The sequence below is a fragment of the Gymnodraco acuticeps genome, unplaced genomic scaffold (assembly GCF_902827175.1).
Source record: "Gymnodraco acuticeps unplaced genomic scaffold, fGymAcu1.1, whole genome shotgun sequence".
Taxonomy (NCBI): Eukaryota; Metazoa; Chordata; class Actinopteri; order Perciformes; family Bathydraconidae; genus Gymnodraco; species Gymnodraco acuticeps.
Window position 1 is genome coordinate 1,302,174 of NW_022990772.1, and position 23,872 is coordinate 1,326,045.

General features: G+C 40.7%; 3 protein-coding genes across 6 annotated transcripts; 2 read left to right on the plus strand and 1 right to left on the minus strand.

Annotated features, from left to right (window-relative positions):
• Window positions 1-71: 71 nt before the first annotated feature.
• Window positions 72-3,523, minus strand: mxd3 (MAX dimerization protein 3). Its single transcript, XM_034232611.1, has 6 exons — window positions 3,326-3,523; window positions 2,576-2,681; window positions 2,439-2,468; window positions 2,184-2,298; window positions 1,842-2,007; window positions 72-1,285 (listed from the first exon to the last, which is right to left on the minus strand). Exons 1-6 carry the CDS (start codon window positions 3,393-3,395, stop codon window positions 1,167-1,169), a joined length of 606 nt encoding a protein of 201 aa, XP_034088502.1. The 5' UTR covers window positions 3,396-3,523; the 3' UTR covers window positions 72-1,166.
• An 859-nt stretch (window positions 3,524-4,382) lies between these two features.
• Window positions 4,383-15,148, plus strand: fam193b (family with sequence similarity 193 member B). Of its 4 annotated transcripts, none has more exons than XM_034232607.1 (11): window positions 4,383-4,686; window positions 5,987-6,265; window positions 6,898-7,084; window positions 8,977-9,195; window positions 11,366-11,777; window positions 12,134-12,317; window positions 12,444-12,677; window positions 13,315-14,392; window positions 14,491-14,566; window positions 14,699-14,771; window positions 14,899-15,148. In XM_034232607.1, exons 1-11 carry the CDS (start codon window positions 4,528-4,530, stop codon window positions 14,947-14,949), a joined length of 2,952 nt encoding a protein of 983 aa, XP_034088498.1. In that variant the 5' UTR covers window positions 4,383-4,527; the 3' UTR covers window positions 14,950-15,148. The 4 variants fall into 4 exon arrangements, with proteins under 4 accessions (XP_034088498.1, XP_034088499.1, XP_034088500.1 ...); XM_034232608.1 differs by having other exon boundaries at window positions 14,494-14,566; XM_034232609.1 differs by having other exon boundaries at window positions 13,315-14,368.
• Window positions 15,149-16,968: 1,820 nt separating this feature from the next.
• Window positions 16,969-23,790, plus strand: ddx41 (DEAD (Asp-Glu-Ala-Asp) box polypeptide 41). Its single transcript, XM_034232641.1, has 17 exons — window positions 16,969-17,192; window positions 17,612-17,707; window positions 18,141-18,291; window positions 18,407-18,481; window positions 18,605-18,665; window positions 18,746-18,882; window positions 18,997-19,069; window positions 19,155-19,308; window positions 19,482-19,618; window positions 20,288-20,450; window positions 21,270-21,401; window positions 21,523-21,594; window positions 21,679-21,775; window positions 22,671-22,820; window positions 22,931-23,002; window positions 23,128-23,238; window positions 23,409-23,790. The coding sequence occupies exons 1-17, from the start codon at window positions 17,166-17,168 to the stop codon at window positions 23,543-23,545; spliced, it is 1,845 nt and encodes a 614-aa protein (XP_034088532.1). The 5' UTR covers window positions 16,969-17,165; the 3' UTR covers window positions 23,546-23,790.
• Window positions 23,791-23,872: the final 82 nt, after the last annotated feature.

The window sequence follows — 23,872 nt, forward strand, 5'->3', positions numbered from 1 at the left end:
GTACAATGTTACAAACTGTTGAGTTTCATAACTGTAAACCAATCAGTCCATGTAAAAAATGAAACGTCACATAAATAAGAAAAATATTTATTCATTAAAAATGCTACATTATATTACTGGGCGGAGAGATAGATGAATGCATACATACTATTGAAAAAGGTAATAAGGCATCTTGCATATACAAAAGTGAAGTGAAAAAGCACCTTCAGTTATTAAATATATAGCAAAGAATATGATACATATTTGTAATACAGCAGCAATTGCATAATTACTACAAGTTGACGTTACCTGCCTGGCTGGCGAATTTGTATCGTATATCGACAAAATGCACAATCGCGATCTTTTCCAGCTCATCTTAGAAGTGAATAAAACAAACTGTCGTAATACCTCTCTCACAATGCATCTTCACACAGGCAACAACATTCTTGCACTTGATCACAGACTGGATTGTCTACAAATACAACACATTTATATTTGCCCCAGTTGCCAGATATAAATGCAAATATGACCAGTTTATTTCAGATGACTGTTTTCATTTTAACATACCCATAATCTTTTGAAAACATGTGCAATGTGTACGTTTTGTGCAACAGAAAAAAGACATGACTGAATTTATATAATGGAAGACGATAATACAAATCATAGCACAGATTAATGCTTAAGTGCGGGCTACACATGACATAACAGAAAATGAACTTAGTGCTAAAGGAAAGCTGTATGGTATACTACATCAAATCTGATTTAAGGCAGAATTCAGTAATGACATACTGTAGTAAAGAATAAGTTAAGAGATTAAAAAGCCCTCATTTGGATTTTAAAAAGCCCTTACAGGCAAAGGAATACGCCCTTAAGAGATGAATGAGTACAACTTTTGGATTCATTAAGTTAGACACAGCTTGGCTAAGGTAAGAAATGCCAGAAAAAATATATGCGCAAGGTTACATCCATCCCTGCCCAGTGATTTTAACTGCTTTTCAGTGCAAAATGGACACAGCTCATTCACACCATTATTGTTTAGCGTGTACATAATTTAAAAAGAGAATGTCACAAGTTACTCCATTTAAAAAAGTGTTCAGTTGTACAGTAACATTTTTCTCCATTTTCCTCCGTTGGCTTGTTTTTGGAATGTTTTTCTCCTCTTCTTGACGTCAAACAAGTTACTACTGTCATAGCCAGGCTTTGTCCATGCTGGAGTAACAGTGGTCTGCATCAGTGTGCGTAATGCTCAGTCCGTCAGAGTCCACACAGTCGAACACTATGCCTTCCACGTCCACCTCCACGTCCTCTGTAAAGGGACCGACAAAACATCAACTCCATTAGTGAAAGAGAAAAAACACGATGGAAATGTGTGAAAAGAACATACAAAAATATTCAATGCATACACACAAAGATCATTTTGTTAACTTGTGTTTTTTTGGTTCTTGCTTCAATCATTTGGATGAAAGATTTATGTAAGTTAATAACAAAATACAAATAATAACATCACAATACTTTTCCTTGAGGTTGATAACCTGTAATATTGAATACTTTAGTTTCAATCATAATATGTAAAATGTCCACATCCTAAACACCTATTAATGAGTAGACTACACTAATGTATGATTAACAAATACGTTTTGACAGCAAATTATTTGTGGACATGTTTTTTTAAGAAGGTTTCTCTCTCTGTCTTTTTTTTATAAATCCTTTGCTGGAATTTCTAATTCCCATTAGAGCAGAATCACAGGGGTTTGAATGTGACAGAATAATGATCAAATATAACCAAACCTTTAATTGTACTTCAAGCTATAAAAGGCTGCACATTACTGTGACTACGCCTGGTTGAGAGGCTTGGTACGTACCTCTGTCAGAGTCCGACCTCTCGGACGACATGGTTGACCCATGACTGTCGTTCCTCATCCTCTCGGAGCCTCTCTGCAGCTGCTCCAGCCGCACCCGCAGCTCTCTCTGCTGCCAGCGCAGACGGCCCTTCATCTGCTCCGCACGCTCATCCTGGTCCTGCAGCTTCTGAAATTGAAAAAGAAGAGATGGAAAAGTGAGCAGGGGACTAAATATGTAGACCCAACTTTAGACGTATGAGCATCTATCAAATACTGTTAGCAAATGCACCATGATATCAGGACAATAACAGTCCCATTATCATGTTCTTAACTAGGACTTCTATGAGTCATGGTGTTGTGTACCTTTATGTGCAGCTGGGCTCGTCTCAGCAGGTTGAGTGTGGTGTTCCTCATCGAGTCAGATGACAGAGGGACTTGCTTCTTCAGCTCCTCTAGGTGGTGCCTCAGCTGAGCCCGTCTAAAAAGCACAACAGATGTTATTTCATGGAAGTGAAAACAGGCTTTTCAAGATTGTCCTCTGCCTTTGGCCTAGTATAAAAGTTTGTTTTTTGATACACTTGTGATATAATCTATTGTTCATGACAAAATAGTCCATACCTGTTTTTTTCCAGCTCGTTGTGAACCGACCTGCATGTACAGAAAAATACAGTTTTGTTAAGCTATGAAATATGTTCATGTTTACAAATGCATAACCACACCCTTTTTGTCAGTTGTCTGTTATGCAAGGTATTCACCTATTGCCTCCACCAGCAGCAGATATCTTTCTGTTCTTCTGTTTGCTCCTCTTGTCAGAGTCATCTGGACTGAGAGGAAGGAGTGAAGCATATCCATGTTCTGCCTCTGTGCAGGAAAAAAAACATCACAACGGTGTAAGAAAACTGTCTGAAATTAAATAGCAACGATGTTAAGTATAAATATAAAGTGATCCCATTATCATCGGTAATGAAACCTAGTGCTATAAATGATCATATAATACCTAATCTCTTCCTAAATCGTAAGAAGAGGAGGACAAAAGCTGCTGTCAACAGCATCATCAGCTGGGCGTTTTGTTTTTGGCGCCATCACACCGCTCTTTCACTTTTATAAAACGACTCTTTGTAGCCTCACAGGCACAAATGCAAAATAAGATTTTACATTGTTTTAATAGGAAATGAAACGTTGAGTTTAGCGTTGTCCCTTTCTCACTTTCATTGACAGTAGAGAGCGTTCACCGCCGCTCTAATTCCTTTTCAAACTGGAGCAGATTGGCGCCTTTGAGTACAATGATGTGACCGATATGTAGGTCACTGAGTAATGGGATGGATCCCCTAATGTTACCCTTGTTGCAGAAAAAATGATACGCTCTGCAACACTAACATTGTGTTGTATAATTATACTATGTTTTGCATTACATGCATAGTTCATTTAGCTTCAAATGCATTTCGTTGGGTTAACAATAACCAACTTCCTCCCCAGTAGACTGACAGTTATCATAAAAACCTTACCTCGCTCTCTTCTCTCAAGAAACTCAGCAGCCCGGAGAAGCACCTGGATGTTGCAAATGGTTCCTTCCATTATAATTGTTGTTAAAAGAATAAAATCTCTGGTAAACAAGCAACTGAGGCGTAAGCGTCGGCAGTCAGGAGATGAAGCTGTGTCTGTGCTACGTCCTCGGTTGAGACCACAGAGCACTGGCGCTGCGTTCAGGTGTTCGGCGTAAACTCGGACATGTGATACTACCGTCAAAAAAATATCCGGAGGGCACAACGTTGATCTATAATAGAGACAAGGAGGACAATTTAACTAAAGTATTGGCACCTGGTGCCTCATTTTCGTTAGAAAAGAGAAACAAGTTTATATTTTGGTGACTTTTTATTTACTTTTTCATTGTATAAAGTTTTAAGGTTACAATTATAATATGTCCGAAAGCAAGTGAAGGCATCTACAGTCAACGTAAAACGTCATGTCAAAGCTCCCTCCCCTCCTCTTTGACAACACCTTTATTTTTCAAACATTCATTATTTTGGCGGACTGTATTGACTTGTGCTTGACTGATATTTGCATGCACTTATACTTGCTTTCCACTATTATATTAAAACCTAAAGAAAAACATGATATAAGATGGCCGTCTGAGAGCTAACCTAGTTGTGTAAAGCTGCATTGTTAGCTATGCTTTTGTTACACTTAGTATCATTTTACTCTCCCCCTCTTCCGATCGTATAAAAAACAAATGTGCATTTGCCTAAATCCATCTGATTATCTTACTATTCAAATATTTTCATTTACAATACGGTGTACATTTAACATGCATACTTTTAGTAACATAGAATAACATGGTATTATATATGTTGAAAACGCCAAAACAATCGTTTCCGTAGTTAATGTAGGCGAGAGGATATGTCAAATTGTATTTTCATTCACATAAGAAAGTGGGAGGGGAGGATTGCCCTTACCAAAGATGGCGGTGTCTGGCTTCAGTGCTTGCGTAAGGTTTCAGTTGTAGTCTCCCTATAGGAGTGAAGCCGCATTGCCAGCAGTATCTTTAACCTATGAACTCCTGAGTGTGCCAGTCCTCCGCCATATTGACTGTTGTCTTGACTGGAGGAGATAGAGAACATTTTGAGGTCCGAGAAGAAACGAAAGTGTGCTCTCCAAATCCTCGAAACTGGTGCAAACTTAGCCAAAGCGTATTATAAACAACACCGTAATGGCAAGGAAGAAAAGCAAGCAGCCAGGAGTCGCCCAGAAGGAGCTTGCGCCCGGACAGCAGACCGCACCGAAGAGCCCAGTCTCTCCCGGCGATGCAGCTGACGGTGGCGGCGGAGATGCTGGGCTGGATAGGCTGGCCAATACCAGGGCGAACCAGGTAGCTAGCAACAAGCCAATTGCTGCTTTTAAAACAGGCTAGCTAGCATCTGAGCTAGCATCACTCTGCTAATCCAAGCATCTTTCATTGTGCTATTTTCTTCTAGCTAGATTGTGCAGATGTGAAGTTATATGCATCCGCTGTCTGGTTGAAAGCTATTTGTATCGTTATGTAGTAGTCGTAGATGTTGTACTCTCACGTCGATTGATATGTTAATAAATAAATAATAGGCTCAACTTAGCCAACAGACTCGTCCCTAGCAGGCGGCGTTGAGGCTAGCTTTGCAGCCCAGCTTTGCAGCCCAGCTCCTCTGACGGACAGGTGACATTGTGCCTCGGACAGGTCGTCCCATTTAACAGCATTTACAACTATTCATCCGCACAGCTTACATTAGCCCGAAGGCTAGCTGGGCTATTATCTCCAGCTAGCGCGTTGCAAACGTGCTTAGTGCCTGCAGTTGAACCCAATACACAGGAACCACACAGCCAGCAGTAGCTAAACAGCTGCTAGCAAGCTAATTCGCTGGGTTAGCTGTACTAGATAACGAGTTCATAATAAAGCTAGCTAACTAGTTCGAGTTGTTTATTCGACTCTATCATACTGTTTACCTTTTTTGCTGTGTAGCACTACCGGAGTGTGACAGGAGCTCATGTTAAAAAAAGTTTAATGCATGCAGCTATCGGACAGTGATGCCTAGGCTTAGTAGGCTAGCTAAGTCGAAGTCAGTGTGTTAGCTAAGTTGAGGGTAAACACTAACCTTAGCCTTAAAAAGAGAAGATGCTACTGCAGGTTTTGACCATTGTTGCCTCAGCAACCATCTGACCTCAGAGCCTTACGTTTTCACATTTTAAACCACCACAACGGTATGATGCCAGTTTAGACACGTCCCAATACTACAGATTACATATTTTATTTTTAGGCAGAATTGTGTTATGCTATTGTAATTATCAACATTCACTAAGCTTTTATAGTATTATGCAACTGTACAATTATATCCATAAAATACTGTAAAACATCTCCTATATCCATAACTGTTTAGAGAGTTGTTGATTTAACCTTTTAGGTTTTGAATCACCTTTGTGTTATTCGTTTTAGCTGGATGCACTGAATAATAAACTGTAACTGAGTGTAAAATGCACACATAATCCATACTTTAAAAGGTCTGTTGACTGCCTACTATGTTTTGGTGACGATGTCATAATGTAGAAACTATCCTGACAGACATCTGACATAGTAGACCATATTTTTCTTTTCAATCACAGGCGCATACTCAACCTCTTTATCCTCTCTCTCTACCTAGCCTATGCACACCTGCTGCCTCCTGTGCCACCGAGAATTTAAGGACTGGGGAGCAAACTCTGTGAACGGACTCCCTGGGGGCCATGGGACCAAGCTGGCTGATGCCGTGCCTGCGCTCTCCCAGGCCTTATTGCGGGAGGCACCAGGGCGTAAGCTTGCTGATGCCGTGCCCTCGCTGTCTCAGTCCCTGCTGGGAGAGGTGCCTCTGTGGATATGTCAGAGCTGCTGCAAGAGTGTGGAAGAGGAAGAGAGGCGAAGCACCCAGGAGCAACCTGCGCCGGTAAATAAAAAAGGACTAATTTGGGTCATATGTCTGGATCCTTTTTTACAACTTCTTTGTACTACGTTTTAGTTTAACTGTGTTGGTTTCTGTCGACGGAGGCAACCTCTTCTTTATTCATCATACAAGGCATTGCATGTGCTTACCCACTAAATAAATCGTAGTTGTAAGTGTAGAGTCTTTTTGCATATTTAGTAGTACCTTATTTTGTATTTATGTCTCTGGCATATCTAAGGCAGCAGCAGCAGCTATCAACTCTGCTTTCTTAGTTTTTTTTCTAACACAAATGCTTTGCATGAAAGGCACATTTCAGACTTCTCTTTCATCTTACTTAAGCTTCACTTGAGATGAACTTGGTGTCCCAGATGTTTTGTTGATATTTGGTTCAAACATGCAAATGTTCAAAAAAAGTGAGGAATAAGGAACAGAATGAGAGACAGCTACCTGCAGTGATTTATTTTCATGTATTTTTTGTTTTGTTTTTTCTTAATATGGATTTTTGCTTGTCAATCTACTTTCAATGTATTACAAGCACATTTAGTTTGTTACTTGGTGCCAATAGGTTAGTCTACTGTATTTAAACAGCTCTGTGATTAACCAGTGTGGGCTTTGTTTTTTTTGTTTTTATGCAGGTACCATTGTCACACTCTTCCTCCTGTAAGTCCCAGAGCTGTGGGAACGGTTACCCGGAGCAAAGTACTGTGGATTGGGACCCGAGTTCCTTCCTGTCAGCCCACAAACTGTCAGGGCTCTGGAACTCTGCCCACACCAACGGAGGGGAGCACTGCAACCACAACACTTCTTCACACTCACAACCAGGTCTGTCTTTGCAGGGTAAAACACAGCTCCAGAAAAAATATCTAGTGACATTGACAGTAATTGCTGAAAACATCAAAGACCTACATTTCAGGCTGTGTTGCAAGTTACAGTTTTGTAAAATATACACAAATGTGGTTAGAATCCGTCTCTAAGGATGGCTTGTTAGCCTACTTAGTAACCAATAAATGTGTGATTTATTTTTGGCCACTTTGTTCAGGTGTTAGTTTATTAGGTCTTAGAAGTATAAAGAGGCATCTTGTAAAAGCTTACTTGTGAGGTAGATGCTTTTAAAAATAACACACTTTCCATCGAAGATGATTTGACTAAATCAGAGAATATGACTTGTGACTAAAAAAGCTAAAAGAATACACTGGATTACAAATCCACATTTAAATCTTTGTCAAATTTCAGGGATTACATTAAGGTCACAATCTGTTTGAATATATTCTGAGATAAACTTCAGAATTATTGAGCACTTATTGGATGCTTGGACCTTCAGCTTTTTAATATAAAAATACTTTAAAATTGACCCTTAAAACCCTCTTTTATAGGGCTGTGGTTGAAAAGTGATCATCTCTTACATAAAGTGTGATTTATTTCTTGAAATATTTAACTTCCTTAGATCTAATAGGGAATTGTGTTTGGTGATGGATATGATGGCTTTCCCAGTAAGGATTGTTTGGTGTAATAAAGTGAATGATGGTGGACATCGAAGTGCCTGCGTCAAGATGCATCAAAGCATTTTAAGATATAGTTGAATCATGTTGTATCCCAGCTAAATCATTGGACAGATATATCATTTGAGCATTTGTTGGCTCAATAGGACTGTATAACACATTTACTCGGGTGCATTACTTAGCTATAACATCGTCTAGCCATTGCAGCGATACCTGAGAGGAGAATGGAATGTGAAAGTGTGGCAGGTTGGTCCTGGGCCTGAGACGGGCAGTTGTTTTATAAGGGAAGCATTACATTTCAGACGGCTATGATTTTAGCTTTTGTCTATTTGCTTCCTGTTTCTTGGCTTTATTCAGACCACCTGTAGAGTTTACCGGATGCATAGTTATGGTTCTATCTCTAGTTTAGCTTACTCTCAAATGGGTCATCTTGCCAAATTGCATTTAACTTGAGTAAAGGAAATTAGTCATACTTGATGGCATTTGTGCTCAGTGAGTGCAACGGTACACTTTCTGCATGGACTCAATTTAATCCCAGGTGCCTGCCTTTGTTTAACTTTATTCCATTTAAAAGTTTGCAATAATAACAATAATGTTTTCAACTATAAATGATATTCCTGTTTTATAAATGGAATTAGAACCGAGCTAACTATAGTACTTCTCTAGATACCATTGCAGATGTTTAAGCTGGTATCTAAGGGGACATTTCTCAACTCATAGCCGGTGCCAGGCAGAATTGCAAAGTGAAAGTCTGGCTGATCGGGAACCAATTTAAATGCAGATAGTCCCCTTATTCTATAGCTAATACATTGTAGTACTACTTCCTTGTTTTTGTTTTGATTATCAGAAAGGGGCTCTCCCCTTTTAGAGCTTAAGAATGTCTGTCAATGCTGGTTTCTTTATCATAGCAGTGAGAAATGATCACCATCAGACAGATAAACATGTTTAAACATGCCTTCATAGAGAAGGAAATTATTTGTACGAGACATAAACCGTAGTCTAAAATAGGACTGTTGAATGACCGAAATCTCAGCACCAGGTCATTTTTTCCAGGATTATTCAAGGACATTGATTGAAGCACTCAAACTATCCAGGAAGTTATGGTGCTCAAATCAAAATAAGATTATTTTTGGTTGGAACCGTTGTCAGATTGTCTTAAAGGGACATTTCCTTTTAAACCCATCATCAAATTAATGGAATATTTGTAATCTCCAGGTTTAACAGCAGGTTCAGCTTGTCATGAGAAAAGAGGACTCCATGAAGCACCGGGGAAATCTGCTAAAACGTCGGGGGCCAAAGTCTGTCCCTACAGTCACCCGTCATCCCAGACCTCCAGTGGATCTTCTGCTGGGAACCCCCTGTCTACCTCAGCAGACCTTTGTAAGACAACGCCCAAGCACTTCAAGACCATGTGTCGTCGACCAACACCGCCAGGTAACACTTCCTGTGACTCTTAGGCACTTGCCCATTTGAGGCTAGAGGCCATCCCCCTTGTTAGCAAAACAACGAAAACGCATCCCCCCCAGGGCTCGACATTAACGATGGCCCGGGGCCATCTAGTATTTAGCTCGGGCAATGAAGCCTCACCTGCTGGTTGCTCGATCGGGCAATCTATTATGCCAGTATCATGCAGCTCGCGGATCCAGTAATGAGTGACCCGACAGTAAAACTAAACATATCTATAACTAGTGTAGGTAGTTTGAGAGGTAATTAAAATAGCTACGTGTGATATTCTAACCGGAAGTGTGTGTTTTGTTCCGCTCACCGCTGCATGTGATCATGCAGAGCTGCATGTGTCGACTTGTCAGCAGCAGCTGATCTCTCTCTCCCATCAGATTAGACTTTACTCGCGTTTATGTCCAAATCGATCAGATCCAGCTAGTTCTAGCTAATGATATGACTACCTGCTTATTAAAAGACACCTAAACAATAAGTGTCGCTATGCAACTGGGTGAGGCCACAAAGTATAGCACAGCATTATGCATTTGTTCACATGCCCACCGGAACCCCGAGGCATTACCAACAGATCAACGCACAATCAACCCACACAGGACATCTATTTCTCCACATTACGTGTTAGACATTATAATTGACTATTCTTGTCTGTCACATACTCTTCTTGTCTGTCACATAAGTGGCGCAACTGAAGCGGTATTGCGCTAAAGGGAAATTATTTTGACCGAAGAGATTTGGATTTGCCGGCTAACGGGAACTCTGACGTCGCCATGTTGTGTGCTTCGCGGATGCGCTCGGCTCCTCTCGACTGCTGCTCGGTCAGCTTCCGGATAAGGAGGCATTCGTTCGACCAACTTACAGTAGATAACATTACAAACATTTTTAACAGGGGCCATAATAGTGTAAATAATGTTTTTTTTGGCAGTTATAACTGAATGTAATGTTTTCTACTTTTTTCCATCTGGGAAGGCATTTGCCCGCAGCGAGGCTCTGGTGTTATGCCGTGTGTGCATGCACCTCGCGGGAGCGCGCACAGCGTAAAGCAAAACCTCTCAGATCTCTACGGCAAAGTACGGTTTGGAAACTATATAATTTCCTTTTGGAGGGCATGCATAACACGGCAAACACCAGAGCCTCGCTGCGGGGAAACGTTGGCGCTGTTCCGAGTTTGTTCTAATCTGTCAAAATGACGGACTGCTTTCAGATTTTTCCGTCATTGATAAATAAAATATTCGTTTAACGCGACCACTGCTGTCCCAGCAACATCAGTACCAAGCGAGAGAGTTTTTTCCAGTGCAGGGGATATTGTAAATGCCCAAACATCCCAGCTTATAAATACCTGGAAATGTGGACATTCTCATATTCCTAAAAACCTGTCTGATGATGCTGAGTGAGTGACTTAGTGAGTTTGAGTTGAGTTACTTGAAAAACTAAAGTGAAACTTGATTTATTTTATTGCAGGGTCTGATTTATTAAATGTTTATTTGTGAGATGCAGTGGCACAAAGAAAATGCCTACTTTGTTTGGTAGTACTATAGGTACAAAAGCACTGGTTTTCTTGTTCCAGTCTGTTACTGTCACTTTGTTTTTGACACTTTAAATGACTGCTATCCTACTAAAATGCTGTTCAAATCAGATTTATTATGTAATAAAGAAACATTTTCCGAGCAAAGAAAATTTGTATTGAAAAAAACAATTGCATTTTTTTCCCCCCCTTTATTATTCAATATCGCGATAAATACCGTACCGTGGACTTGTTATCGCGATATAATCGTACCGTGAGTTTTTGGTATCGTTACATCCCTAATATTTTTATATCGCACAGTCAAAGATCTTAAAAATAAATGGCTTGCCTATTTTATTTTAAACTTACTGTCAAAGTAAACTTAGATAATTTATATACAAAGGGGACATATTGGATGTACACCTTAGATATGAGTGGTAAATGCATTAATATTAGCCAAAGCATAAGAGTTCTTTACGGGACCAGTTGTGGAAACTTGACCCCCCTCCCAAGTTACATTTCTGACTGTACCCGTAACTTATTCAGGTAGTAATAAACCCCTCAAAATAAACTGCCGACCAGAACAAAAACTGATATAGCGTTTATGATTTTGAGTCATTTATATTCTTGTTTTCTGTTGTCCAGGTGAAGCCTTCCACCCCAGTGACCACCATCAGCACACAGACTTGTCGGTACCCCCCAACAGTCCCACCGGCCTGTCCTCCCAGCATTCCTCCCTCCTGCCTCCAAAGCCGAACTCTGGGCAGCACGGCCACGTCACCTCCTCGTCCGGCGCTGGCGTCGCAGCCCACGCTCCCTTCTCCCCGCTGGTACCAAACCTCCACGGCCCCTCAGCCAAACTCAACTCTCCCAGTCCAGACAGTCCCACACCTGTCCATAAGCCCAGCCCCTGCAAAAACTCCCACATTCCTGCCGTGAACACTCAGCACAGCAAACTGGGCACGTCCATCATGGGCTGTAACCACCCTTGTAATGGACACAGTGCGGGGACCGTGGCCCCTTCAAATGTGGGCCATCTGACAGCCGGGGCCTGCAGGTAGGGATTCCTTCTCAACATTGCTTTTATGAAATATTTTAATCCATCTGCAGTGTTAAATTATAGGAATATCTAAGGAGTAGTTATTTATATTTTATGATGACTTTCTGTGATATCTATAATATTAAACTCGCTCTAAAAGTTAACTTGGTTACTTTATATACTAAGTGGACTTATTTGGTTTACATCTTAGAAATGTGTGTTAGAAATTATCCTTTTTTTAATTGTGAAATACAGAATTCCAGACTTCCAGTAGTTTTTCAAGTGTTTCATCAAGCTTTAGGGGACACCACAAAACCGCTTAAAAAATACAAATGCCTTTTGATGGTCAATGTCAATTATGTCTATTTGTGTAGGGACCAGGCGTGTAAGGGGCACAAAATGACTAATGGGACGTTGTGCCACCCTTCGTCGGAGCTGGAGGAGGGCGAGGATGAAGACAGCAGCTCTGAGAGGAGCTCCTGTGCCTCCTCTTCCACCAATCAGAAGGACGGGAAGTACTGCGACTGCTGCTACTGCGAGTTCTTTGGGCACAATGCGGTACTTTAAACGTTTTTTTGTTGCTCTCGAGTAGTAAATTAGAGTTTCCCTTGCTTTTACCTGCTTGTTTAACATTTATAAGAATCTAACATGAAAATGTTTTTGCGATATATCGTTTGGTCACAGCCTCCAGCTGCACCAACCAGCCGTAACTACGCTGAGATCCGGGAGAAGCTCCGCTCACGTCTGACCCGGCGTAAAGAGGAGCCGCCTCAGCGCCAGGATGCAGAGCTGACGGTGGCCGGTGCCATCGACAACCGGGATGTAGACGAGCTGCTGGACTTCATAAACAGTTCTGAGCCCAAACCTGTCAACAGTGCCAAGGCTGCCAAAAGGGCCCGACACAAACAAAAGAAGAAGGTAGAGTCACTTAGAAACTATGTGATACATTGTTTTTTAATTTTAATTTTAAATTGTATCCTCTAATATAGGGCATTGTTTTTGAGATATGGATACTCATACTGATAAAGAACACTACTGTATTCCAAATGCTACCAAGTCATATGTATTCTTTAAAACAAGGAATACTAATGATACATTTTTCAAAACACAAACACCTCTAGAATAGTTATAAGCTAAAATTAGACTTAAAGTATAGTCCTTTCAATGACTCCAAACAACACATTTCAAATTAATTAGTTACTATCAAATGAAATGAATACAGCTCTGATGTGGCACTAGGAGATTAAAGAGAGAGTAATGTCAATGAGATAAAATTACAAACAGTTGTGTTCGATTACAAGAAGGCATACTTTCATTTTAAGGTATCACATATATCACTAATAAAAACAACTCTATAGAACGTGTATTGCATGATTTAAATTAAGTAAATGGCTGTTGCTTTGATTTAAAAAAAAATCTTTTGGATGATAACTAATCAAGAAACAAATCGGACTAAACGTTTGATGTCAAAGTGCTGCAGATGCATTTTGGTCAATGCAGCAAAGAAACCATCGATGCTTCATACTTACTGACGTGTAATCTATTTTTGTTTCAGGAAAAGGCTCAGCAGGGAACGGGTGCTGCAGGCAGTGACCCCAACTCCGACCCCTCTGATCCTGCCGACGACGAGCCCCTCCCTGACGGCTCAGAAGCCAGTCGGCTGCTGGATTGGCCTCAGCTGGAGCTGGAGCGCGTCAACAGTTTCCTCACCAGTCGGCTGGAGGAGATTAAGAACACCATCAAAGACTCAATCCGGGCCTCATTTAGCATGTACGACCTCAATCTGGATGTTAATGACTTCCCAAAGAAGGCCGCCACGCTGGAGGGCAACCATTTACTGTCCCATCTCAATGGTTCCTCTGACCTGCAGCAGATAGACCTGGACTTGGCACCTCTCTCACTGGGAAACTTTAAGAGCCACCTGGACCTGGTTAATGGATGGGAGGACACGACTACGGTCTCATCCGCTAATACAGCCCCCAACACCACCACGGCCTCAGGGGTCCCTCCTGGGTCCAAGGACATCCAGCGGTTGCACACTACCGCCAGTCTTTCGAAGCTCATAAGGGTTCGCTCCCCAGAAAGATGCACTTCCACTGGACCTGACAGTTTGCTGCAGGTGCCAGCCCAAACCACAGCTAAATCGAATGAGGACGCCCCCGATCCCAAGAACACGACGGTTGGGAACGGGAGTGCAAAGTCAAAGAAGAATAAAAAGCAGCAGCAAAGACAGGAGCAATCTGTGTCCGAGCAAAACACCAACAAACCAACCAAAGCTGCCTCTGGGAATGACGCACAGAAAAGCAATGAGTGCAAAGAATCGGCTTCTAGCGGCACAAAAGGTGGGAACAGACAGCCCCAGCACTCTGCGGAGAACCAGAGGAACGGGCCAAAGAAAGCCGAGGAGGGCAGATTGTCTAAACACGCAGCAAACGTTGGCGTCTCGAATGCACACAGAGGGAAAGGCGACCCAGACACACGAGGAGGTCGATCCGAGCTGGATTCAGAAAGCAAGATGCACTCCGGCATTCCAGCGAGTGGGCAGCAGCAGCAGCAGCAGCAGCAGCAGCAGCAGGCCAAGGGGAAGAACAAGAAGAACAAGAACAAGGGTGAAAAATCCAGCAATGCTACTGGTACAATAAACTATCTTTGAGACTGTGCTCGCAATCTGAATAGTTTCTCAGCTTGTAATGCGTCTAACCAATGTTTTATCGTTTTTGTTTTTCCTCAGAAGATGTCTTTCTCCCTAAAGAAGGCGATCCAACCGAAATGGATGAAATTGATCGTGAAGTGGAATATTTCAAAAGGTAGGCTTAACGTTGCAGTGTTTAGGGTGCTTTTTAAAAATGTATTAGCTAAACTATGCCTATTGATTTTAACTTCACTAAAACTGGGCAACATTTCTTATTATTGTTTGTCTGTCTTTGTTTTTTTTTTAGGTTTTGCCTTGATTCTGCAAAACAAACTCGCCAGAAGGTAGCAGTGAATTGGTCCAACTTCACCCTCAAAAAGGTTCCTTCCAATGCAGCTCAATAACTTGGACGAGTGCCAGAAAAACTCCACACCACAAACTCTTTCAGTAGAGCCCACTTGGCCTGAGGCCTTCTCTCATTCCCTGTCTCTTCTCTTTCCTCCTAAGCCAAGGAACCCTGGTTCAAAATCCTACTCCATTCAGAGGACTGAAACATAACGTGTGGCTGACGGGCCAGGGACCATTCTCCAGGCCAACTTTACCCGTTGCTATTATTGCAATGTTCACTAAATGAGAGATGCAAAATTGGTAAAAAAAAAAGTCTGTTGAATCCACTGCATCCATGTGCTTACGTATGTAGTATGTAAACAATTACCTTACATGAAATAAATGTTTTTATCACAAATCTGAGACATTTTAACGTCGTTAAACTTCTGAATTCCAATTTGGTGCTCATTATACATTTCCTTCTGCACAGCTAGTTTCCCGCTCACTTCAGCAGTCTCAGTAGACACTGCAGACCATTTGTCTAGTAATGTAACTGTGTATAAGGAGCACAAGACAACATTTTGGCCTAAACATTTGTACCCTCCTCTTTTGCAGGTGAGGAGTCTTTTAATTAATTCTATTCCAAAACAGACTGCAGTGCATTCAGTGGTTGTTCATGATTTTTAATTCGATTGCTTTTCTCAATATTTAATTATGATCATTAAATGATTTAATAATCAGTGTTTGAAAATGATAAACGCTTGATTACCCATGAAACTATGTTTAAGACATGAATTGTTTGTGAGTTTAGTTTATCAAAAGTGCTAAAAGAACCTATTGGAAAACGTACTGTGTGTAACACTTGGCTCGCAGGAGGCATCTTATATAACACAAACCCAATGAAGAACCCATGGGACATGTGCAACAGAAACATCTGAATAATGGTCCCCACTTCTGTATTTGGCAAAGTTCAAATGTCTGTTGCTTCAATGTCAACCCTCCCCTGGTTTTAATCTTGAACAATTGCATATTTTATAGTGATTTCCATCATACACTCCATCTGTATAAGAAAGTCCTTTACCACGGGTTTCTAACTCTTAAACTGTTATTTGAACCCCTTTATCCCTTCAGTGACAGGTACACCAGTGTGCAATGTTCATGTTAACGTTGGAGCCATCACACATTGTATGACAGTCAATTTCAATGCTTGTAAATATTGAGTGATTATTTTGGGCCCTTTTGAGCCTTTGTCATGCGTTTCTGGGGGTTGTGCTTGACATATATTCAACCATCCTACTCTTTCCCTTTACTGTGACCTTGGTGGCATCCTGTACCTCAGCTAGCCTATCTTAAGTGGAAGTCTCAATAATCTCTTGATGATAAACGTCACTGAAGAGTTGATACCTTTGAGACCAGGGCCTTGAGATTTTCACCATTAACCATGTTTTTAGGTGACGGCTTTCATTGAGGCGGATAAGTTATTTCCTGAATCTGTGCTGAGATTTTGTTTTCATATAACAACATTGATGCTTTCCAGGTTATATTCAATTAGAGAAGATTATCTTAATGTTTCGAATGTAGATTTATACTATATCAATAATAGCCAAGTGTATGTTGGCTTGTTTCTTTTTTTTTTAATTCACTTTTGATACTGTGAAAAATCTTTCGTTCAGAAAGATTAAAAACAATACAGTTTTGACAAAAAATAAAGTGTGGTGTTTGTTTTCTTAGTTTATCTATGAAGTTTGGTTTCAGTGATGGATATAAATGCCCATAAACTCTGTAAAGGATAAACCATTTGCACGAGCAGACTGAAGCGATTTAAAATGTTCGCTGAGGTTTGACCCTTCCTGCGACCAGTTGGACTTGGAAAAGGAGAAGGAAAAGCGGTAATTAAGAACAAATGGATGGAGATCTGGCAGAAAAGGTGGAAGAAAGGCAGAGTATCTTATTATATTGTGACTTCTATAAAGCTGAAAGAAAAAAACTAAAGGATAAAGTTATGGAGGCAGAGAGGGAATGGAATTGGTATTCTGGGAACAGAAGGAGAAGAGCTACCAGAAAGGCACTGTTTACCTTTCTGAGTGAAACTGGGGTAGGTACAATAATCTAACATTAGGTTAGAATAGATCATGGATTTTAGTTTTATTTATTTCATGTTTTTATTTTATTTTTGATTACATCATAGATACGTCCATGAGTTGAGATGGAATGACATGATACACACTCATGTACAGTAGGTGGCGGTATGCAACTAAAAGCTGTTTGCGATCCGCCATTAAAAGAGAGAAGAAGAAGAACACCCTTCCAGCGTCCCGTACAGCATCATAGCTTCCTGTGTTGTGTAAACATGTGGATTGGGACTCTTTATTGAATAGTGTGCCGACTAGTTGTTCAACAACTAATTCATTGAAGTTCATAGAGAACGTAACTGTATTAATAACAACATGGAGACTGAAAATCGATCCAAAAAGGTACGTTTATTCATTCAGCATGCATAGTATGAGTTTACACTGGCAAGCTAACACTAGCTTGAGTTAGCTAGCTAATCCTCAACTCTGTTTATAGGTGATTTATCCATTAAGCAGTTCAAACAATTATAACTGGCCAATAAACAACGTTACACAAACATGTTTAAACAATATGCAGTTTTCTATTAGATGTCGTATATGTATAAACGGTGTTCGGTAAACTACCGCTAACGGTAACCATAATGTAGCGCCACAACAATACGTGATGGTGACGTTCAGTTTTCTGAAGTCTGCTACAAATATTTTACCTTTGTTTAACCCTTACCTAAGTATAAGAGTGATATTACTTGATTGCGTTTTTTATTCATTAATAACATCCTGGTACTAATACTATTGATGATAATGTTGATGTGTTTGTACAGAGACCCAATGTGGAGGAGGAAAGGTCTGTCTTAGAGGAAGCGGAGGCGGACGACTATGTTCCGTATGTTCCTGTCAAAATTAGGAAACATCAAATGGTAAGTTATTGTGCATTGTCCTGTTTTGACTTTAAAAAAAAAAAAGAGCCCAATCTGATCCACCGGTCCGGTATCAGGGCACAGATCTCATTTGTCAAATCAGTGATGTTGGCAAAACTAAAACTTGATTCTCATAAAGTGAACTAAATATATATAACCTTTTTATTGAGAAATAGCTCTAGGAATCTGCCTTGGCTCATACCCTTAGTTCTAGTATCAGGATAGAAAAAGTGTTGTTGGTTCATCCCTTATTAGCGGTAGCCTACATGGTCAGTTTAACATAGGATTTTCTTGAGGAACTTAACATTTCTATAAAAGTTGTATCATTTAAAGACAATTGTATTTAGATATTACAGATGTATACCAACATCACAACCCATTGCCACATATTCAACTTAAACAATATATATTATAAACACGTCTTACCTCACAGCTACAGAAGATGTTACGTCTGCGAGGAAAGGCGGTGGACGAGGAGCATAAGGACAGTGGGGAGGATCAGAGGGACGAGGACGAGGGTCTCGGTCCGCGCTCTAATGTCAGTCTCCTCGACCAGCATCAGCACCTCAAAGAAAAAGCAGAAGGTATTCGGTTTATACACGACCCACTCTGGATATGTGTTATTGCTGTTATTAACATAGTGCTCATTAAACATAACCTTGTTGTATTCTCACTAGCAGTGTGTTTTTGTATTTACAGCCCGTAAGGAGTCAGCCAAGGAGAAGCAGCTGAAAGAGGAAGAAAAGATTCTTGAGAGTGTCGCAGAAGGCAGAGGTAAAATTGCTTTCTAGTTCAAATATTACAATATAAATCAGATTTACTTTGAACAACAGTTTGTGAAAATTGTTCTAACTTGAAAACTAAATCTGGGTCCTTTTTTAATTCCTCCTTTATCAGCTTTGATGTCTGTGAAGGAAATGGCCAAAGGTATCATATATGATGATCCCATAAAAACAAGGTACGCTCTTGAGGAGTGAATTCTATAAAGTAACATTGTTTGACAGTTTAGGAATCATTAATCGTGAATGTTCTCTATAGCTGGAAGGCACCACGGTACATCCTGAACATGCCAAACACTCGAAATGAACGCGTCAGGAAGAAGTTTCACATCCTTTCTGATGGAGACGGCATCCCTCCTCCAATCAAAAGCTTCAGGGAGATGAAGCTTCCACCAGGTGCAAACACGCTCCTTCTTCCACACATGAACAAAACATTTGTCTTTCTGTGCAAGGCATTTAGCGCGCCCACCTGATAACCACCTGACAACAAATCTGTGTGTTGTTTTACAGCAATTCTTAAAGGTTTGAAAAAGAAGGGAATTGTGCATCCCACACCAATTCAAATCCAAGGAATCCCTACAGTGTAAGTGCAAAACAACCAGACTGTGAAATATGGAAGAAATGTTGAAACCATAAACTGTTCATGTATTGACGGTGTGCGTCTGTAGTCTCGCAGGTCGAGACATGATTGGAATAGCCTTCACTGGATCCGGAAAGACTTTGGTCTTCACTCTGCCCATCATCATGTTTGCCCTGGAGCAGGAGAAAAGGCTGCCTTTCGTCAAGAGAGAAGGACCGTATGGACTCGTCATCTGTCCTTCTGTAAGACACACCAGACCATCCTACTTGATTGACGTTGCAGCTTGAACTGCAGCATTAACCCTGATTGATGGTTACAATAAAAATGCAGCATTTCCTTGCACTTTAGACAGATGGCCTTTACTGTGAGCATCAGCTGAGCGTATCTGATTTGAATACTTTCCCCTTCAATCCAGCGAGAGTTGGCGAGGCAGACTCACGGCATCCTGGAGTACTACTGCAAGCTGCTGGAGGACGAAGGAGCTCCTCAGCTGCGAACTGCTCTCTGCATCGGAGGAATGTCTGTCAAGGATCAGATGGAAGTAGTTAACCAGTAAGTAACAGTGGAATGTGTGGGGGGAAAATGGCTTTCTGTATTTCACCCAGGATTTCAGCTACATTAAATCATTCAGAGAGGATGAAAATAGCCAAATGTTCCAGATATAATGCATTCAGAAGCAATCACATGATCATATCCTAACCTAGGCTAGTGGTTGCCAACCTTTTTTTGTCGTGTACCCCTTGAGCTGGTCGCCATTTTACCAAGTATCTCTTTACTCATCTGTGATGATTCGCCTACATTTTTCTTGTGTTAAACCATTTATTATCATACCATCTGCTGCTTTGATGAAAATCACTTGTATATAACTCCCACTTAATACAAATGCATTTAAACTTGACATTTACACTTATTGTGAGTGAAAAATAATAAAAACAACAAGTTTCAAAATCTGATGCTTTAAATGAGACACTTGAGCTTGCTTATCTTTCATACGTGTTGATAGTTCTGGAGGCAGGACACCAGGCTTATAAACATTTATTTAAAAATGCTTTTTTGTGTGGAAATATATTGCAATCCCTAATCTTTCTCAGACCCCCTGCAATCCCCTCCAGTACCCCTAGGGGGCCCTGTATCCCCAGTTGGGAACCACTGATCTAGGCAGCAAAAGTACTGCATTTCAAAAATACAAGCCCAATTAAATTACCATTCGACTGATTATAGTGGTGTGCACATGATGGTGGCTACCCCTGGACGACTGATGGACTTGCTGCAGAAGAAGATGGTGAGTCTGGACATCTGCCGCTACCTGATCCTGGATGAGGCTGATAGGATGATTGACATGGGCTTTGAGGAAGACATCCGAACCATCTTCTCTTACTTCAAGGTGAGGTCATCCTCTGCTTCAGTGTGCGCCAAATGACAGCCACCATAACATTGATTATGTTAAGATATTTGTCCTGTGTTGGTTGTTTTTTGGTCAAATTCAGATCTCGGTTAGATGTTAGTTGTCATTTATAAATAAAATCTACAAAATGTATCCATAAAATCGAGTACTCAATACTTTTAGAACAAAGAAGAAAATGTTGTTACTGATACTGTAAACCTATCAGTTGAAATTGTTATTCACACATTCCTGATGCTTTAAGAGGCAGCACATTTCATCACCTCCTAAGCACTCTCCGTGGTTTGCCGATTAGTCCACCTGCCAGCTGTTGTGCTCAATCAGTTAAAGGGGCCCTATTATTCCCATTTCCAGAGTTCATATTTTGACTTTTACTGTGACATGTTACCACGCTTTAATTTTCAAAAAGTCATTTATTTGCTCATACTGCCTGTGCTGCAGCACCTCTTTTCACTCTCTGTCTGAAACCAGAGCCCAGTCTGCTCTGATTGGTTAGCTGGCCAATTTTCTTGTGATTTGTCAATAGCTTAGTGATGTGTCAGAATGTCCCGCCCCTTAGCAAATCACGTACAATGTGTTGAAGCGAGAGTGGGGGTGTACATTTGGGATTTTCAGACCATTAACATGCAAAAGAAATTGAAATAATACACTACAGGAAGGGGAATATATCAAAAAGCATAATGGGGTCCCTTTAAAAGTTGACCGTTGACTATTTTTCAGACTGAAAACTGAGCCTTAAAGCCTGGCTTTTTGAGGCAACCAGATATGAAATGTTGTATAATGTATTATTTCTCTAACCAGGGGCAAAGACAAACGCTGCTTTTCAGTGCCACTATGCCCAAGAAGATCCAGAACTTTGCCAAGAGCGCGCTGGTCAAACCCATCACCATCAACGTGGGCAGAGCTGGAGCTGCCAGCTTGGATGTCATCCAGGTGTGTTTATTTGTTACTTAAAGATGTTTTCCATCTAAGTTGGGGAATTCATTGCATTTTTTTAAATCCACTCTTATCAAATTGGTGTAAACTAAATAATAAATACTTTGTGTGTGTGCAGGAAGTGGAATACGTCAAGGAGGAGGCCAAGATGGTGTACCTGCTCGAGTGTCTCCAGAAAACACCACCTCCTGTCAGTACTGTCACAATTGACAAAGCAAAATGTGTAACTAACACATGAGAAAAGTCACTAACTCTCCTCCGTTCATATCAACAGGTGCTGATATTTGCTGAGAAGAAAGCCGATGTAGATGCCATCCATGAGTATCTGCTGCTCAAAGGAGTGGAAGCAGTGGCCATCCATGGAGGAAAAGGTCTGCACAGCACTTATCTAATTCATAGCAATAAATACAGAGTTATAGAGCCTGTACAGAATGGAAGTATTTGAAGGAATATCCAACCCAGCAGCAAGCTTTAGATCAGTGTTTCTCAAACTTTTTCACCAAGGACCACTTAACCAATAAAAAAACACTTGCGGACCACCTAACTCCACAAATATAAAAAAAACACATCGTTTTTCTAGAACAGATTACAAATCGCCTGAAACAAGTGGCAACATGTTTGACGAAGGTGTTGCGCTGGGCTATATCATGCAATCGAAAGTGAATATGCTCACGAGAAGCACTGCTTTAGAGCAGTGCTTCTCAAAGTGTGGTCCGCGGACCACTGGTGGTCCGTCAGTGCCCCCTAGTGGTCCGTGAGTATATTGGTAAAATTTCACATTTGAAATAAATACATTTATTTAAGTTTTTCGCACTCTCGCGGGAATATCTCCGCAATGGAGCGAGCTTAAGTTGCACTTTTGATTGCATGATATAGCCCAGATAAAGACCTTCATCACACATGTTGCCACTTGTTTGTACCATTTTCAGGCGATTTGTAAAAAATGATGTGTTTTTGGATATTTGTGGGGTTAGGTGGTCCGCGAGTGTTTTTTTTATTGGTTAAGTGGTCCTTGGTATGAAAGAGTTTGAGAAACACTGCTTTAGAGCAATATGTACACAGCTTTCCTCATCAATGTTCCCGCAGTTGCTCGTCATCACCACCAGATGCCAGCCTGCCTGCAAATGTCACAATTTCTGCAAACTTTTTTTTTACATTTCCAAAGAAGAGAAGTCATTGCAGAAGCTTCTCTAACAGTTTCCATTTGTCATTGTCTTGCAAAATACAGTTTATGTAATATTTGTTATGTTTGTGTTAATTTTCCAGATCAAGAGGAAAGAACAAAAGCCATAGAGGCGTTTAAAGAAGGAAAAAAGGATGTCTTAGTGGCCACAGACGTTGCCTCCAAGGGTCTGGATTTCCCAGCTATACAGCATGTAGTGAATTATGACATGCCTGAGGAGATAGAAAACTATGGTAAGAGAGGATAAGAGGATGTGTGTATATTTGTATAAGCCCTGGCCTTATTCAAATGGTAATCATCAGTTATCCATAATTTCTTACATTTTGGAATCTTCTTGTTTCAGTCCACAGAATTGGTAGAACTGGACGATCAGGCCAGACTGGTGTTGCCACTACGTTCATCAATAAGGGCTGTGGTAAGGAAGACTACCAATAAAGACTGTACAGGAGCATAGATTTCTGTATATGTGCAATTGATTAAAGTGAATGTAGTCATCTTAATTTGGTGTTAAATGACATTAACTTGTGTCTTTCTCTATAGATGAGTCTGTGTTGATGGATCTCAAAGCCCTGCTGGTTGAAGCCAAGCAGAAAGTTCCTCCAGTGTTGCAGGTGCTCCAGACAGGAGACGAGACCATGCTGGACATCGGAGGTAAGTCTTTCACACCAAATCTAGTTTTTCTCTTTCTACAGGCCTACTACATGCTCTTCACTAACAGGATACTCCTTTTAAGAATCAACCTAATGTGATTATTTTAAATCCACCGAAGTGTGCAGTGTTTGCAAACCCTTTTGACCAATCTGATTCTCATGTTTCCACAGGAGAGAGGGGCTGCACATTCTGCGGTGGTCTGGGTCATCGTATCACAGACTGTCCCAAGTTGGAGGCCATGCAGACCAAGCAGGTCACCAACATCGGGCGCAAAGACTACCTGGCTCATAGCTCAATGGACTTCTAAAAGTTTCATATTCGTGGGAAGAGTCTCCAATGCGAAATGGAACTGAAAAACATTTTTGAGGAAACTGTACACCTTTGTGTCGTGTCATTGCACTAAGGAAGTGTATTTTTAATCTTCACTTGACATAGTTTGCAAGTGAATTGTCTTTGTTTCCCTAAAATCTGACATACTTTTTGATGGATGTGTAGAATTTGTAATATACATTTTGATACTCCAACTGTAAATAAAACCACTTTATCCGTTGATGAATTTTCATGTTCTTATTTAAAAAAATAATAAAGGTGAGGTACCAATTTTGTATTGTGAGGAAGTTGCCGAAACTAGCAG

What these genes read in the sequence shown, in the direction of transcription:
- mxd3 (XM_034232611.1), bottom strand. Translation starts at nt 3,395, where the DNA reads ATGGAAGGAACCATTTGCAACATCCAGGTGCTTCTCCGGGCTGCTGAG. An exon ending in AACGAGCTGGAAAAAAACAG is followed by an intron (nt 2,299 to 2,438) that starts GTATGGACTATT and finishes TGTGCTTTTTAG; the next exon opens with ACGGGCTCAGCTGAGGCACC. An exon ending in GAGCCCAGCTGCACATAAAG is followed by an intron (nt 2,008 to 2,183) that starts GTACACAACACC and finishes TTTCAATTTCAG; the next exon opens with AAGCTGCAGGACCAGGATGA.
- fam193b (XM_034232607.1), top strand. Translation starts at nt 4,528, where the DNA reads ATGGCAAGGAAGAAAAGCAAGCAGCCAGGAGTCGCCCAGAAGGAGCTT. An exon ending in GACACAAACAAAAGAAGAAG is followed by an intron (nt 12,678 to 13,314) that starts GTAGAGTCACTT and finishes TTTTTGTTTCAG; the next exon opens with GAAAAGGCTCAGCAGGGAAC. An exon ending in AAAATCCAGCAATGCTACTG is followed by an intron (nt 14,393 to 14,490) that starts GTACAATAAACT and finishes GTTTTTCCTCAG; the next exon opens with AAGATGTCTTTCTCCCTAAA.
- ddx41 (XM_034232641.1), top strand. Translation starts at nt 17,166, where the DNA reads ATGGAGACTGAAAATCGATCCAAAAAG. An exon ending in CTGAAAATCGATCCAAAAAG is followed by an intron (nt 17,193 to 17,611) that starts GTACGTTTATTC and finishes GTGTTTGTACAG; the next exon opens with AGACCCAATGTGGAGGAGGA. An exon ending in TGAGGAGATAGAAAACTATG is followed by an intron (nt 22,821 to 22,930) that starts GTAAGAGAGGAT and finishes TTCTTGTTTCAG; the next exon opens with TCCACAGAATTGGTAGAACT.